The sequence below is a fragment of the Truncatella angustata genome, assembly GCF_020726525.1.
Source record: "Truncatella angustata strain MPI-SDFR-AT-0073 chromosome Unknown BKA67scaffold_2, whole genome shotgun sequence".
Lineage (NCBI taxonomy): Eukaryota > Fungi > Ascomycota > Sordariomycetes > Amphisphaeriales > Sporocadaceae > Truncatella > Truncatella angustata.
The window spans coordinates 5,285,260-5,302,409 of record NW_025763382.1 but is presented as its reverse complement, the minus strand read 5'-3'; the positions used below and the strand labels follow the sequence as shown (position 1 = coordinate 5,302,409).

General features: G+C 49.2%; 5 protein-coding genes across 5 annotated transcripts; 2 read left to right on the top strand and 3 right to left on the bottom strand.

Annotated features, from left to right (window-relative positions):
• Positions 1-18: 18 nt before the first annotated feature.
• On the bottom strand, positions 19-1,113 carry BKA67DRAFT_533024 (2OG-Fe(II) oxygenase; the record flags this gene model as incomplete). The annotated part of the gene is made up of 1 exon (XM_046099641.1): positions 19-1,113. One exon carries the CDS (start codon positions 1,111-1,113, stop codon positions 19-21), a length of 1,095 nt encoding a protein of 364 aa, XP_045962068.1.
• Positions 1,114-3,061: 1,948 nt separating this feature from the next.
• On the top strand, positions 3,062-3,751 carry BKA67DRAFT_656076 (cytochrome P450; the record flags this gene model as incomplete). The annotated part of the gene is made up of 3 exons (XM_046106884.1): positions 3,062-3,154; positions 3,257-3,343; positions 3,419-3,751. The coding sequence occupies 3 exons, from the start codon at positions 3,062-3,064 to the stop codon at positions 3,749-3,751; spliced, it is 513 nt and encodes a 170-aa protein (XP_045962067.1).
• Positions 3,752-5,832: 2,081 nt separating this feature from the next.
• Positions 5,833-6,081, bottom strand: BKA67DRAFT_656075 (uncharacterized protein; the record flags this gene model as incomplete). Its single annotated transcript, XM_046106883.1, has 2 exons — positions 5,833-5,931; positions 6,004-6,081. The coding sequence occupies 2 exons, from the start codon at positions 6,079-6,081 to the stop codon at positions 5,833-5,835; spliced, it is 177 nt and encodes a 58-aa protein (XP_045962066.1).
• A 990-nt stretch (positions 6,082-7,071) lies between these two features.
• On the bottom strand, positions 7,072-9,826 carry BKA67DRAFT_199736 (uncharacterized protein). Its single transcript, XM_046095410.1, has 3 exons — positions 9,647-9,826; positions 7,765-9,596; positions 7,072-7,710 (listed from the first exon to the last, which is right to left on the bottom strand). The coding sequence occupies exons 1-3, from the start codon at positions 9,654-9,656 to the stop codon at positions 7,474-7,476; spliced, it is 2,079 nt and encodes a 692-aa protein (XP_045962065.1). The 5' UTR covers positions 9,657-9,826; the 3' UTR covers positions 7,072-7,473.
• A 1,048-nt stretch (positions 9,827-10,874) lies between these two features.
• Positions 10,875-14,074, top strand: BKA67DRAFT_656073 (uncharacterized protein; the record flags this gene model as incomplete). Its single annotated transcript, XM_046106882.1, has 2 exons — positions 10,875-12,764; positions 13,841-14,074. The coding sequence occupies 2 exons, from the start codon at positions 10,875-10,877 to the stop codon at positions 14,072-14,074; spliced, it is 2,124 nt and encodes a 707-aa protein (XP_045962064.1).
• Positions 14,075-17,150: the final 3,076 nt, after the last annotated feature.

Here is a 17,150-nt window from a genome sequence, read left to right as displayed (position 1 = left end):
ATTAAGTCGAAAGACTCATTAATATTTTACAGCACCTTCATCCCCATCATCGGCAGTCCTCCGGTCGATCTGCAACCTCTTCTCAAAATATTCCCCCGCGGTAAATCGCTCGTACGTCTTTCCCTTCTCCTTGAATTTGTCCAGCACCTCCACCACCCCATCTTCATCCGGGCTATAGAAGAACGGAATCGAAAATCTCTCCTCGCCGGTCGTATTCCGCACTCGATGCACGGTGCTCTGCCACAACCCTCCCGTGAAGAACTTGAGAAAATCTCCCACGTTGACTACGAACGACTTCTCGTCTGGATACGCAGGCACCCAGATCCCGTTGCCGTTCAGGATCTCGAGCGCCGGCCGTGCCGTTTCCTGCTGAGAAAGTAGCGTGAAGAACACGAAGTCCGTGTGCGCCCCAATGCCCACGTCATCGTTCTCTTCCTGCGGCGGGTAATGCAGCGCCCGGATGTTGGTCAGCGGGAACCGTGTGATGTCGTCGAAATGATGCTCGTCCAGATCCAGCGCCAGCGCGAATATACCCAGCAGGCGCTCGGACAGCGTGCGCAGCGCCCTGTGATAATGGTAGACGGCGGGCCGCCAGAAGGCGGCGTCGGGGTGCGAGGGCCACTGGTTGCGGTGGCCTTCTTCCTGCTGTCTCTCGGCGGCGGACGAGGGCGCCTCCTGCTCCGGGTCCAGCGCGTCCTCGCCCATAAGGAACCCTTCCTTGAGGTCCCCGCGCGTGGTCGGGTCCAGCCTGGTCGAGAAGACGGGCTCGTAGCCGCGGAACTTGTGGTTCTGCCGCGAGTGCGTCTCCATCTTGATGTCGAGGGGCAGCGAGAAGAAACGCCGCATGGCCGAGAAGATGCCCGCCCTCTCGGGCTCGCCCACGCCGTGGTTCACAGCGTAGAAGAAGCCCACGTCCGTGAAGGCCGAGTTGACCTCGGCGGCCAGCGCCTTGCGCTCCGAGAGCTCCGGGGAGTACAGCCGCGAAAGATCGATCCGGGGGATCTCCGTGAACGTCGGCTTGGCGGATGCGCCCGTGAGGATGGGCCGCTTGCCCGGGACGCCGCCCTCGTGGTAGTATACGTACTGTGGATCCTGGCTCTCCTTGTGAGGCATCTTGAATTATGGAGAAGAAGGAAACGGCTACAGATCTCTTGATTTGCTAACAGGTTAAACAAGAAAGTGCCGCGGAAGAAGTCTCATGAAGTTTTGCGAGTCTTCTGCTGGAGAAATACCACCCAAGGTGATAGTCGGCGGGGTGCAGTATCTAAGTCTGATGTCAACCAACCACAGGCCATCCCGGGACAGGGATACTACTACGCTTGCCTGCCATTGGCTCGCGGTCGTCCTACAACTGTAGAGTTCGTAAAGATAGGGTGACGCGGCGGACCTCTTGCCATATGACGTCTTCTGGAGTATTCGGATGCAGCCAAGGATATGGCATAAGTCTCATGAGGCCGTGGTCCGTGTCATGCGCAGACACAGGAGAATTGCGACGATTTGCAATTTTTGTTTTTATTTCAATTGGATAGTTGTGAGATGAAGACTTTTGCAGAGGTGCTCTGCCGACGATGTGTATGTAGCATGGGTCATAATGAGACCCAAGATGTGTATAATACTAGCATACATGATGACTTCACTTGCTTCCTGCCCATATTGGTGGCACTCCTTCACGTGTTGCTAGATGTTGTTAACAGTGAGAAGTGAAGAAGGGGATTAATATTCTGCTTGAATTGATCATGACTGTCAATTCTCAAGGTTACGAATTTGAGTATAAAGTAATTATTGGTATCATCAATCTCAAGTAAATCAGAGGTGATCCAATCTCAAGTAAGTCGTCTGCTTATGCACTCAGACGGCTTCGATGGCTCCTCTTCTGATTTCTGATTTGAAAGTGACATGCTCAGCTTGTCCTATTGACTGATGAAATCAGCAACAGAAATTATGCTACTGAGGACGAGGAGGCATAATTGTGCAAACCCTTGAAGATATAAATCCCCTTGTCGTATTTAGAGTGATGCGAAACCCAAATATGCGATACTGGGCCTTTGCTCAGACCCTTGGGTCAAATTATCATGTATTTCTACTGCGATAATACCAAACTTTGCAAGAAAGAAAGATCTATCAATGCTGCTGCATATGCGATGCCTTTGAGGCACAGTTAACTTAGGCTTAGATTGTTTCCCGCGAGTATTAAAGCTCCAGTGTTAGACAAGCATGACAACACCCTGGTTCATTGGCGGTACTATAAGATGACATTTAGTTTCTTTCGCTTTTCTTCTTTGAATACATATGTCCTCGTTCAGGCTTGTTGTAGAACCTACAGCCCGAAGTGTGATAACGTATGAGATACTTGGCATTAGTGCATCGTGGGGTCACGGAGGCTAGCCGAGCGCTTAAGAGACGCATTAGTACCGCGAATATGGTTCACTATTGCACTTATTGGTTTCAAGATCAGGTATCTAATCCGGGTTATCGGAGACTTTTTAGTCTGTACCGTTGCGTCTGGGTTCATTTGGACTGATCCGACCCTAGACTAGTACTTAGTAGACTCTTGCACGTCAAGAACCCGTTCTACAACTATACGAGTTTAAAACAAACTGGGCATGATCCTCGTACTTACCTTCAACAGCTCTCAGTGAGTTCCTACTGACAACGTAAATTACTGTCACCAGAACTCGGCTCCCCACGGTTCCTAGGAATGGCTACTGATGTTTGTCTTTGGTGTTGCCAACCATATTTTCTCTCTGCGAGTCGAGAAGTGGGATCTTTGGTCATTTACACTGTTGAGAGCACCACTCGTCCTTCAAGCACTACTCCACAGCTATCCTGTTCAGTATGAAGGCACCAGAGACTTCGAGATCAGGCTTTTACTTCGAAAGGTGAGATTTCAATTGCTTCCAATGAAAGCTAGCTAACTGACAGAAACTCGCTTTTCAGCCTTGAATGACTACAAGGGCCGTGTCAACGATTACGCAGACCAGCTCCTTGTCCGCATGGCGGAGCGGCAGGGTCAGACCTTCGGCGTCTCCAGATGGTTCAACCTTTTTCTAGTTTCGACGTCATGGATATCCTGGCCTTTGAGGATAATTCCGGAATCATAAGAGATGACAAGGAAGCCCGCTTCTGGAAGTCGGCACACGAGCGGTCGATCTTGGTAGGTATGTTCGGCCATCTCGGCCTGCCGTTTCCAATTGTCAGGAAGATTTACGGCTTGAGCAGTGAGTATCTATGATTCCAAGAGTGGCTGAGACAACAGATTGAGAAGGGTTTCCACAAAGAGCCATATGTCCCTGATATTTTCCACTGGGTTACTTCTGAGCACAGTGTCAAGCCTAGCTTTTCTGTAGGTTGGTGTTAGAGCCACGGACACACATATCAATCGCTGATCGTCTTTGAAATTAGTTTGCAAGATACTCAGAAGGTTCGAGGAGACCTGTGCCTCGTAGTTGTCACGGATGGTGACACGATAGCGATTGTGCTCACATGGCTACTTTACGAACTTATAGAACACCCAGACGTTCTCAGGAAATTACGCGAAGAAACTGATCACGTAGTAGTCGAGAAGGGTGGGGCGGAGAAGCTCGATAATAGTTCGTGGGCCAAGTTGGAGTATTATCAAGCCGGCATCGATGAGGCACTATGTCTTTATGCCCATCATTCTTCAGGCTTGCGACGTATGACACCGCCCGAGGGCGCACCGATCTGTGGAAGGTGGATACCCGGCAATACTTCCATGATAATGCCCTCCTGAGTCATATGCAGAGGTACGTAATGCCGATTGCCTGCAATTATTCTCGGACTAGGAAGCAGAAACATAAATGAGCGCAGTTTTACCCAAGGAGTAGAGTATATACCTGAAAGTTGGACAACATGTCCGCATCGGATCAAGATGCATCAGAGTATGCACCTTTCTCTACTGGCCGCACCTCTTGCGTCGAGAAGCAGCTGGCTTTTATGGACATCTGACGACTCACCACCTTGATCGTATATGCTTACAATTCGATCTAGTCCCCGGGCGAGACATTAGAGGGTCCCGGGAGAAGTTCATAGATAGTTTAAGACTGATGGTACTGTGTTTCAGATTTATTTTCAGACCGTGAACTTCTATTGGAGTGTAGCACACAGTTTAATACTTTTCAACACCTTCGTGTTAAACCTCGGTGGGCAATAATCCCCAACGTATTTGGTCTTCAACGCAGAGCAAGAATCATTCTTTGATTCTATACCATCTGTTAAGAGCCATCTATTCTACTCCCGCCTACGACATGGTAGCCATATGATTAATAGTAACGTTTCTTATATATTGTAATTGTGCTTTTTGAAAACAGTTGCTATTTGATAGACCCGCAAAATGAACGGCAACTGGCCCAGCACTGACATCGCTCATCAGCTCAGAGAAACTGTTGCTAATAGTCAGTTGGACTCTCCATCGTTCAAGGTATATATTTGACACTATAGCATGCCTGTCGCGGGTATGATGTGGACTGCAAACGAAATCACCTTTCCAGTGATGCCAAACATGATATCATTTGGGAAAACTGAATCCTGAGACATAGGTAGCATACTCTGTGGTGATTTATTGGTAAAGCCTGAGATATGGTCGCATCTCAAACCTGGAACAATTTCCCGAAAGGTAGTTTCTTCCAAATGTAAACTTGCTAATATTGTTGCTAAGCTTCCAGTCTCTAGCCGCTAGTGTCTCGTGACGCCTCTCTTCTGCACGTAGATATCAAGAGACGCATCATTTACAACTAGGCAATAGTAACAAACAGCACCATTTTCGACCCGACCGCTACGATGATCACAGAGAATATTCTTGGTTGGGCCGGAAACGTGTAGCTGTGGTGAAGGAGATCAAACGCATTTCAATGATATTCCAAGGTGATGTGTCGAATGCAGAGAAAGCACATAGCAGATTGACCTTGTAGAGAGAGGTGCTTCAGAAAGACTGTCGATATGAAGTCCTGGACGTAAATTTGGTTACATCTGATAAACTCTAATACTCGATCGCAATTTGTATGTGCTTCAGATGGTTTCAGGAAACGCCTAGAGTCAGTCGGTTGTCACATCTTTCCGAACGAAAAAGCGTCGGAGGGTACAATCAAGTTAGCGGAGCCTCACCCCATAGACATTGGACAAAAAAAAACCATGTCTTTCATGTTTAGTCGTCAGCTGCTTACTGTGAGATTTTAGTGGTCAGTGTGCGGCACCGTGTCGAGCAGGTAAAGCAAGTCAACCACGATAGTGTGTCTCTAGCACATCGCAAAAAACGTCCCAGCCAGCACGAGTTGCGACAATGATCGAACGGCAATCATAATGCACTAGACTAGAGAAAAAGAAGATCGACATTGCAGTTGTGCGGCAGAAAATAGAGCTCCTTCGTCGCAGAGATCCAGCCCTGCCAAGCCGGTTCGAATCGCCAAGACGGCCTTGGCTCTTGGCTCAGCGCGTCAAAAAGGCTTAAATCGACAATTGCCACTGCAGCACCCTGAACACTAGCTATAATTGTGTCAAATGACGGGATGATGGCATCATTGGGTGGAATGTTTATATGTGCATATATATGCGCACCTGTGCCTAAACAAACCCAGCAACTTGGTAAGAAGCAACAATGTCACGATGATGCGATGAGAGGAAACAGGAACAGATTTGGAGGTATCATTCAATCAATTGACATCGCTGTAAGTCTCTGGCTCTCTCAGGCCACCAGTAGAGGTTCCTTTCCTTCAGGTCTTTCCGTTACCATCGCGCGTATCCGTGAACCGGACGCTTGACCGAGCGTCGGGTTTTCTCTGAGAGGAAGGTGATTCGTCAGGTCGTAAAAGAGTGCGCTTAGCAGCAGCCCTCCTGGCAGGCGCAGAGACCGCAGCAGATCTCGCAACCGGCCTCCTCACCACCGCGGAGGTTCATGTCGGGTTGGGGCTCAGCGGACTACCGTCGAGACGTTAGTTTGGGTTGACAGACCAAAGGACACGAAATTGAGGAGCACAATCGGAAACGTACCGGCTGCTGGCTGACGACACCGTTGGCCGGGGCGGCATCCATAGGTGCTTGCTGCATGGGCTCCTGGGGGGCGGGCATCTTGATGGATTGTGTATGTGTTTACAAGTGAGAGTGGTGTTGGTGTTGCGTGTGTGTTGGTTTGTGTGAGAGAGTGTGTGCGAGAGATGGTCTACCCTGAGACACTTTTAAACTTGGGATGAGAATTGAGGGAACCTAATATGCAGGGGACGACGGGCTTGAACTGGGTCCTGTTGCCATGGACCCTGACCCATCGCCCATCCTTCCGCCAGACCGCTGGTATGAGCTCTATGGAATAACCCGATCTATGTCAAGGCGGCCAACTGGCGCTGCCATTCCAATCTCAATTGGGCGTCTGATTGTGGCAGCGTCAGACGGGGAGCTCCATGTGGTTGGATCATTGGAGGCTTTGAAACGACCGGATGGGCACATTTATGGTTTCGCTAACGGGATTGGGCAACCTCCAAACGCATTGCCTGGGGGGGGAATGACCTCCATAATCCTAATCCTATCGAATGAAAACTCATGGATGATGCAACGTAACTGCAGAGTAATGTGCTGTTTCTGTGGGTTAGTCTACGTTGTTGTGGGCTCTCCAGAACGGATCCGACTCTGTTGCATCTTCCACTATGTACGTCCACATACATAATAGCTTGGTCTGCGCCTCAGATAAGCTTGAAATGCTCGGGTTTCTGGTGCCGTTAATCAAGTCAAGCTGGTGGCTATGGTGAGAAAATTGAGTGGTTGACGGAAGTTCGGCATCTTGTCGCTGTTACTGTCAATGTTATGTGCCGGAAAGTACGACACAGCCAATGCTAATGCCGCGTTAGGCGTTTGTGGGCCTAACGTTAGCAAGAAGCTTCAGCCAAGTAAGCTACGTGCAGTGCCACGGTATACTATGTACATAGCTTGGCATAGTACGCCTTACATCCTCGGAACAGATTCATGTTTACCGGGCAGCATCTTATTTTACCAAATGCATAGGTTGGCCTGTTGTGGATCCGGATTAGCGCATCAAACACGCAGCCTTCGGCAAAGCCGCAATTGACCTGATCGAGGGTCCAAGTCTGTAAAAGCTTGAGGTGTTTCGTAACACAATGGCGCGTTCTAAAACGAGGTAACCTTACGGATAGTGGATATCAAGCTTTCAGTTGACCAACAACTACTGTATGTAAGTCTCAGTTCGACTACCGTGGTCCGCGCTATAGCCTCGTTTGCGGGTCCAGACTCTCGTAACCCATGTGCTTCGTGATAGCGTTGTCATGCCACATTTTCTACTTGTGCTTTTGTACATCCCTTGAGTTGCTGACTTGATTGCGATGCGCAAAGATTTCAGAGGTCAGCCTCAACCATGCTACATACAGCAGTCATCTCTTTGTCGTTGTAGGTAGTAGGTTGTGGGCTCTGCATGCACACCCACACTTCAGAATGCATTTATTTGCAAAACAGCCTTCACCGTGCCTCCAAAGCAGCTGCAGCTCGCTCTAGGAATGCATTGAAATCCTGAATCTGTTGCAAATTACCATTGCCCTCGCCCGTTGTCACTTGGCCCGCTATGCGCGAGACCAGTAATTCGAGATTAGCCAGTTCGGCATTTTTTTGCTCTTTTGGCCCAAGTTCAGCAGCTTGTCGACCATTTTCGACTGCTAGGTCGATGTTATGCATGGTGGTTGAAAGATTGAGTTGATCCTAATGTGCGATTAGTACTACGACCGGAAGTTGTTGATAATGCCTGCCACTTACGAGGGTCTGCTTGTTGTTCTTTTCGTGTCGTATTCGTACAGCATCCATTTTGAGGGCAACCTGCTCCCGCTCTGCACGAATGCGAATGATATCATTCCTTAGAGCGAGCTTCTCTTTCTGGATGGATCGTACACGCTTCTTAAGCGAATGTAGGTTGTCCAATGCAATGGTATGTTCGAGCAGCCGAGTTCGCAATTCCTCTTGAAATGCTTCAAGTGCCCGTAATTTTGTCCTGTACTCCTTCTTTGTGGCAGAGCTATCAGCACTGAGAGCTGCTTCGTGTAATATTGTAAGGTTTGAGTCGATGACCTCGTCACACATCTGTGTGAGCACATCGACAACATTGACGCCACTCCGATTCGCAAAAGGAATCTCAGCGCCTAATATATCAGCATCCGTGTCACCCTCGTTGTACTGCTGGCGCCGTGTATACCTCTGAACAGTAATAGGTACAAGCTCGTCCTCGCCACTATGTCTCTTCCGCTTGGGCTTTTCGCCATGTTTTTTTTGCTTCACAGCTTTGGGCTGTGACTGTTTCGCCGGGCTATCTTGTGAACGCTTTTGGCGCCGCTTCTTGGTGGGAACCGTAGAAATATCTCTTGGTGCATCGAGCTCTGGCGACTCGTCCCTTGGGGGGCTAGGCCGACGCCGCTTTTCCCCAAGAACTTGCGCAGCTTCCTCGACCTGAATCTCTTCTGCTTGTTCTGAAACCTCTACATCTTCAGACGCATGTTCTTCGTCGTCAGGGTCCACTTCTGATTCTCGACCAGTCACGATTACCGAAGTGGCCTGCTTTGATCTTTTGGCCTTGAATCTTTCTTGGGCTTTGCGCCGGTTTTCTACGAGCGAAGCAGCTTGGAATAGGTTGGATTTCGTTTGCGCTGGCCGTAGGCGTTCTTGTGGTGGAACAGGCGATGACAGTTCATCAGGCTCACCATCCATCGTGTCCAGAGTGCTTCGTCGAGCAGCACTGAGGCTCGAGCGAGCAGAGCCACTGCCTGCTGTACTATTACTCTTCCTCGAAGGCCGCAATACAGGCGAGAGTTCATCGGCCTCCATAGCGGATTGGGCAAGAGTGCTTCTACCAATTGTCCGTATCGACCTTGTGGATAATGCGCTCGGTGTCACACCGCTCATCCGCGTCTTACGTGCTAACGGCGATGAGGTCGCGAGCTCTGCTGTATCGCCGGCTTCCTGGTCCATAACCATTCTCTGCAATTGTGCGCTTTGCGTAGCCACAGTGTTTACTCTGACTCGTCTCCTATGCCCACTTCCAGGAGCAGCGGCCGGGCTTTCAGTAACTTCTTCCTCGGTAACATGCGGCCCAACCGATAATCTGGAGGATATGGAGTCTCTGGATGTTGGTCGTGCGATCGCTTTGGGCAATGACCCCAGGTTGTCTTCATTTCCACCCTCAAGGTCGGCTTCTGCTGTGGTTCGGCGCGCTGATGATAGACTTTCGGTCTCCGTTTCTTGAGATTCGTCCTGTAACATATCGTACGGACCTGCCTTGGAAGCAGTGCTCGGGGGTTGCGATTGAGATTCATTTTGTCTTTGCGGACTTGCTTGCGGATTTTCAGCATTAGTGGTAGTAGCAGCATCACCCAATCGTCGTCTTTTGGCGGATGTATTTGACGTTGGCGTTGGCGTTGGCGCATGTGCATGTGCATGCACATGTGTTGTGGGCGTGGGCTCGTCCTCGGACTGTGGCTCTGGATTAGGAAGAGGAGGTTCAGACGCCTCTTCGACGGGCAGAATGAAGCCGAATGAATCATCTGCTACTTCATGGCGTCCTGCCCCACGCATGCGCTCCTGCATACGCGTTCCACGACCTGGATTCTGTTAGTGCCTTGCCATGCATTAGAGATTTTAAATATCGTACTTGTGGCCATGCTCTGTGGCGGCCTGTGACCGAATCATTGACTCCTCGGGGATGTTGTTGAGTGTATGGAATGTGAACCGTCCGATTGTCACTCTCAAAGACGCGTTGAGTAACGCGATGCGATGCGATGCATGTGATTGATGGAAGTGGTTGCGGCTGCTGCTTGCAACTGGCGGCAACAACTGCAATTGCAAGCAAGGCGCCACAGCTTTTATTCAGCCAGTTACCTTGGCTTGGTCGTCTCCACGAAATTCCCTTGTTCATGCTAACCTAGTCTAAAGGTTATAGCACCTCAACCAGAGGGACCAACGGTAAGAGTGCACAAGGCAGTGGTAGCGGCTGCAGTCAGTCATGTCAAAACACGATAATTTCTGTCTACTCATAGTTCAGTCAACTCTTACGGGACATGATCAAAGAGGAATTTTCAGTATCATGCTCCCAAAGTATAGGCCCTCAACCAGATATCCATCCATCTTCAGATCTAGCTTGATTTCTTCGACCAGTAGTTGCATTCTCAACATCCCTGGCCAAAGCATGTCGGCGATAAGAATTTGTTCGACACGGCAGTATCACTGGATTAACTGAGGTGAAAGTGGTATGTTCCATTAATGGCATCCTTGTTAATTCCGCCGCGAGGATCGAAATACTTTGGTTAGAGCTTTGGAGAATCATAATCCTGACACGCAATCCCAACCACCGCACATCCAGCAGTCAGATCAGGGTCATTCTACCCCGCAAAACCCTTGGCGGGGGGACCTCGTGCTCAACGCGTGCTGCAACATGCGTACTTATTCCGTAACGCCATCTTGGATCCGGTGTGATGCGTCTCCAGCACAAGATCCACCTGCAAGAAACAGGGCGCTGGTTCGCCTCGGAGAGCCGTTGCGCGACTATTCTACATCCGATCTTGACTCGCACGTCTCATGCCGCTGTTCCTGCATTTCGGAATTTCTGCCAACTCTGGTTTTTCCCACCTTGGTCTTTTCTTTCCTTCTTGTTTTGTCTTTGGTATCACTGAAAGCTTGACTGCTTGCGAGATATCGTCCTGTTGGATCATTTCATATTAGAGGCTCAGTTTTGAAGTGCAACAGTTCGGCCTGGCAGTGTATATCCGCACCCTTGCCAGGAGACTTGAGTGGTTTTGTGCTTTCGACCGCGTGCGGGCTTCTTTTAATTGCGGGCTGCGATTATTATGATTGATCTGCTGCTGGCATGGCTTTTGAGAGGAATGCAGTCCCTACCTTTAGCCGTCTTCGCTATACCGTTGTGGACGCTGCTGCCTCTCGGTGCTAGCGCCATTACAGTGGAGGGAGAATGCCCCGTCTTCTTCGATGGCATTCGGTCTTGCATTCCCCTTGGGCCAAAGAGTTTTGTTCCCGGCGACGTTGCAGAAAGACTCAATGATGCGGCGTTCAAAAGCCCCGACTTGACTGTTCTCTCCGAAGTGCTCGACAGTGTTAGTGTCATGCAAGATGAGTATTTTGCCGCTTGGTTAGGCACATGGCCAACCTCCATAGACTGGACTGGCGCTGTAATAGGAACGCACGTTTCAGGGGCATTGCGCAGCGTCTCCGAAGCGTTCACTTTACTCGAATCGAGTGTCGATGCTGTAGAGGATTGGAAACTCAAGGAGAATCTCGTAGAAAACTACTTCTCCCAGATCACGGCCTACTATTTCGGAGAGAATGCCTTCGAGATTAGGCAAGAAGCGTACGACGATATTCTATGGGTCGTCCTGGGCTGGCTTGAGGCGGTGCGCTTCATTCACGATCACACGGACCTTCACTATACATTGCGGACGCAGAATGCCATCTCACAGGTGCGAACTATGGACACTGTGGGTTCATCACTACGTAACCAGTCCTGGCACGGAAACCTCTGGGTGCCCGCGTTCTCTCACCGGGCGCGCGTCTTCTGGGATCTGGCGGAGAAAGGCTGGGATACGAAACTGTGTGGCGGTGGCATGACATGGAATCCGAGGCTCCTACCCTATAAAAATGCCATCACCAATGAGCTATTTGTCGCCGCTTCAATCTCAATGTATCTTTATTTTCCCGGTGATCATAACGCGTCACCATTTTCAGCAAAGGCAAATGGGCAAGATTTTGGTAGATTGGGTGCCAACGAGTACACCATCTCACGGGATCCTAAATTTCTCAAAGCCGCTGTAGACGGATATAAGTGGCTCATTGGTTCTAACATGACCAACCCCTACGGTCTCTTCACGGATGGCTTTCACATCAGCGGATATGCCAACCCCGCAAGTAACAACACGAAATGTGACGAGCGCAACAACATGGTCTTTACCTATAATCAAGGCGTTCTCCTGACAGGCCAGCGCGGTCTCTGGGAGGCCACAGGTGCCATCTCATATCTCCGGGAAGGCCACCAGCTCGTCCAAAACGTCATCAATGCGACGGGCTACGATCTCAAGCACGACAGATCGCACGAGGAATACTCGGACCTCGCCCCAGATGCAATACCTCGTTGGCACGGTCTCGGGCGGTTGGGCATCATGGAAGAAAACTGCGACGCTAGCGGCACCTGTAGCCAGGATGGCCAGACATTCAAGGGCATCTTCTTCCATCATCTGACCTACTTCTGCGCACCGCTCAACATACCGCCGCTCGACTTGGGATTCAATGTGGATACCAAGTCCTTCGACGCTGTACAAAAGTCCCACGACGAGGCCTGCGCGAGCTACGGCGGTTGGCTCAAGTGGAACGCTGATGCGGCGTTAAAGACTCGCAGCAAAGATGGTGTGTTCGGTATGTGGTGGACAGCTGGGCTGTTGGCGAACTTCACTGGGACCTGGCCCAGTATGGTAGATGACGGTATCGACCACCAAGATGCCGGGATCGACTACCGGAATCATGGCGTGCCGAATGACACGACGTGGCGAGCCGCCCCGCCGAACAATATAATGGATCCGGAAAAAAAGATGCCCATAAATGTCCCAGTATTGGCGGTCGATGAAGCCAAGCAGGCGCAGAAGCCCATTGACGCGGAAGATGCAAAGCGTACTGAGTTGCATAAAAAAGAGGTAACACCGGCCAGAGATCCCAATAGAAGGGGCCGAGGACGTACCTTAGAGACGCAGGGCAGTGGGCTGGCGTTGGTAAGAGCGTACTGGAATATTGCACAACTACCGCGGTGATTGTTGGACTGCTGCTGCAGTTTACCCCTACAGAGTAGCATCACCAAAAAGTAGAAGGCTTGGATAAGAAGGTCTCTTTACTAGCACCATCATTAATGCCTACAGAATATGACGAAGTACTTTTGGCTATAGGCTCAAATCAGACTTAACTCAACAGTGGAGATAAAATCACACTCATGTATATTGTCATAAACCTTGCAAGTAGTCAGATTTAAGCCATTGTCCGCTTAGACTCAAGCCGAGTTAAAGTCTTCATGGAATTGTCCCAGGCAAGTAGTAACTTATACATTGTGCACATCTGTTAGGCTCGCATATAAACACCACTTATCAAGTTGCTTATGACTGTTTGCAGATGGAATGACTAGCATTAAATCAATGGCATGACTCTCCCATTATATACGCTAATAAATTTTGCTGGTCTATAGTAGTTCTGTGAAGCTGCTAGCTTTATATTATACCTCCTAGTTAGTTACTCATCAATTATTGCTTCAGTTAATCTAAGGTGTAAAGTGGCGCACCAATTAGATTGTCGCTAGATACATATGGTATTGATAAGCAACAATCCTTTGCTCACATGAACATAACGTATATCCAGTTTAGAGGTCAGACAGTATCCTTCAGGTATCCAACTTAGCAATTAATAAAGATGACAGATTCAGACTTACAGGTATCCTCACTAGGCTCATAGATGTATATTTAATGGAAGGAGACATATATAAGATCAAACAAAGACATGACTATGTCAGTTCCCATTATGACGCGAGATAGACGCGAGATAGACGCGGGACGAACGCGTTCTGACATGAAGCGGTCAATCTCTTGACCAAGCCATTCTGCTGATATTTGTTTTAGACGTCCCACGTGCTTAGATGGTGAGTCTGTAAATAATTAATATTTGAGCAGCTCAGGTGGGCGACAGGTTTCACAATTCAACTCACATCTGCATTACATCGACTATAATTTTGAGCCTTCAAACTACGTCCGCCTCATCCCACAAGAACTTCAACACAGATTTACACCACTCATTCACACCACAGCCCCAGACCATCACCATTCGTTCCCAGCGCACCATGCCGTTCACCGTTTTTGGTGTCAAAGTCACCGTTCGGGAGCTAATTGGTTGCCTCATCCTCTGGTTCATACTTCGGGAGATATTCGGCGACGAATTTGGTCCCTACCATTGGATCTGGGCTGTTGGCCCTGTTACCTTGGAGCTTGCTTGGCTCCTTCTTGTTTTTCTCTACTTCCACACCCTTAGAACCTGCGACTAAACCAGTCGCATCTCGTCGGTGCACTCAATTCATTCGCCTGTCCAGCATTCTGGAGGAGACAGTGCTTCGACGACGCCGTGGGATGAGTCGATATTGTTTTAGATACCTTGAAAACCTCCACTACCGCAGAAACAAGGCCATCAAAGTCCTAAATTGTTCCTCTTCCAGAGCGGGCTAACAATCAACGACTTACTTTTACCCCAGCAACAATAACAAAATTCTCGATCCGACTGTAAGACTACAACGAGCTCCCCCACTACCTACCTCTCATCTTTACACGGCACACTCCGTACAAGATTGTTGCTTTTACTGGCGAGAAACACCCAAGTCTACTTTCCACTACCATTCAACCGTGCAATTTCGCCAGGGGCGTCAGTTGCCTACCGTTCATCGCCATTCCCCCTCCCCCCCTTTTTGTTTTGAATCAATTTCAGAAATCGGCGACATTCACTGTTTAATCCCATACACCATTTGGGTATTTATTTTTGGTCGATCTCAAAAGTCGGTGATGTTCACCTTCAAACCAGACGCCGATACCATCAACATCCATCCAATTTCATTATCGCTTGATCGACTGGCAGGTATGTCGAGTTTTCTATTATTTTATCTTATTTTCATCCATCTTGTTCCCTTATGCATTTCTCGTTGTTCTAATTAACCCTTGAATCTTTATCCCTTGAGTTGTTCATATTATCACAGCGTTTCTCTATGTTATTCCATGGGTGCCTCCAATCCTGCGAGATTATCTATCTAGCCATACGTGATATACACGGCCATATCTTACTCGGATCCCATATCATCACACTCAACTTTCTGTCTTATCCTACTATACTTTCCATTTCATCTTGCTCGATGTTCCGTCCTATCCCACTCAACTTCCGTCTCATCCTAGCCAACTTTTAATCTTATCTCATTCTTCAGTTGGCATACTGACAAAGCCCGTTTTAGACTCTTATTCACCTCGCCAAGATGTGCCATCTACAGAAGCTTGACTGCTACATGTGCAAGTTGAAGCTCATGAAAGCGGGAAAGTACGAGTGTGTAGAAGATACCAATTCCACGACCAAGTACATCCTACAACCATGCGATAACTTGAACCAGAGACTTGAAGACTGGAAGGAGGAATCACAACAGGGAACATTCGATTATGACAACCGCTGGCACTGCCCTGAACTCCAGTGGCCATCCGACCCCAACGCTCCTACTCGCTGGATCTGCGAGGATTGTTTATTCCGCGGATACCAAGAGTTCCAACACAACCGCAAGGACCCAAAGATGAAGCAGATATTCAAGCACGACTCCTACGGCCGCCATGTCAGATCTCCAAGCAACAGCAGCGGCGATGAGGAGGCACCAACTTCCAGACAATTCCTTCCTGACACCTATCAATGGGCATTGAAAGAAAGTATGCAAGAACAAATGGTGGATGTTTTCGAGGACGATTACGACATCGCAGCACGAAGCATTACTGGTATACAAATCGATAAGGATAGCTACTGGGCCCAACGGGTAATGGACGCGGAGCACCGGATCCTAACCCTTTTTGTGCCGTTGTGTAAAGTCTGCCATATGCCCACGGTTATGCCACCCAAAACCACGGGGGACGGTGAACATGTCTGGTTGGCCGATGTTGAGTGCCATGCCAACCGAACTTTCTGGAAGTGGCTTTTTACTCGAGCTTACAAAGGCCCCTTTCAGGTGCAGATTCGAACTGCCAAGCTCGTCAAACCTTGCCATTCGTGTATCAAGAATGAAACCAACGTCCGTAGGGAAGTTTACAACGCCCTCGAGAAGTATGGCAATCTCAACTGGATCAGATGGATGATCTTCAGCTGGCTGACAGCTCGTGGTGTCGGCAACACCCCCTTCTTTGACCACGCAGCTATGAATATGGGCTTTCCTAACACAGAACCTCCGACTCTCGAAGAAATGCTTGGTCTTATGGCCGATGGCTGGAAGCGAGTAACCTGGGTTTCGTGGACAGGTGTTTTCGACCTTGACCCTGCCGACATTACTGTTGCAGGTTCCAATGCAAATCACTCTGATGTACGTGTAGCAGTTCAGCGTCTTCTTGGAGGGACTATGGAGGGGAATTGCTGTACTCGATAGAAAAGCCAACTAACTGACATGTTGTTTATACACAGACCCGACTCTTGCCTATCACTATTGACCAAAAACCATTGGTCAGTCTCGCACAGTGGCCTGAGCATCAACCTGGTACCCCTCTTGAAGTTCAACACGCTATACCTAGTCTCAATCTACAGATCTCTTCTCTCGTCAATGGTGGAGACTTGGACAGAGAAGTATTGATTAGAGGCACTAAGCGCAGAGCTGATGGTACACCGAAGTCTGCTATCTGGGAGCAATCTTCATATCTTCTGACCCAACTTGGCGGCGATCCGGCCATTATGGCCAGCTTGAAGCGTCAGTCAGGTCTATCAGCGTTGGAAATATACAAGGTTTTCAAAGCAGGGACCAGTATTCTTGAGAACAGTGGTCAAACCTCGACTTGCGGGCGCAAGAAGGCCAAGCACGTGATTGGCCGCCACGTTACCACGAGGGGAGCTCTTCATGAGAAGACCACCGGAAAGCCTTGTCTGGAGCAGATCTCGGAGTCTGCTGGTGAGCGACCGTCGCCGAACGACAAGGATAAGCAGAGGGCTGCCGACAAGCACAGTTATGATCCTTTTGATCTGGGTGACATCAGCCTCAACGGAAGTGACGATCTTTTTGGCGTCGGCCTGGTCGGGGATAATGCTACCGAAGGTGATATCAACTTGAGCAGCAGCCAATTCGAGATACCAGACCTGGAAGACGGTGAGAATGCTGTTGCTCAGTGTGATATGGGACACTTCCATTTGATTGAAGCGGGCAAGATCAGAAGCGCACCAGGTGAGCTTTTCAGTCTTCCAATTGGCCTCAAACACATGCCAGCTACCTGCGATGATGGACTAGGCAAGTCGCCCGTCAAATATGATGAATCCGATACGACTGATGGTTTATATGATGAGCAATACAAGTCACCGGAAGTCACGCCTAAGTTTTTCGTCATAGATGATGACCCCGATATGTCTGA

Excerpts from the sequence above, each read along its gene's own strand:
- BKA67DRAFT_199736 (XM_046095410.1), bottom strand. Across the intron at positions 7,711-7,764 it reads AGAACAACAAGCAGACCCTC|GATCAACTCAATCTTTCAAC; the intron begins GTAAGTGGCAGG and ends ATCGCACATTAG.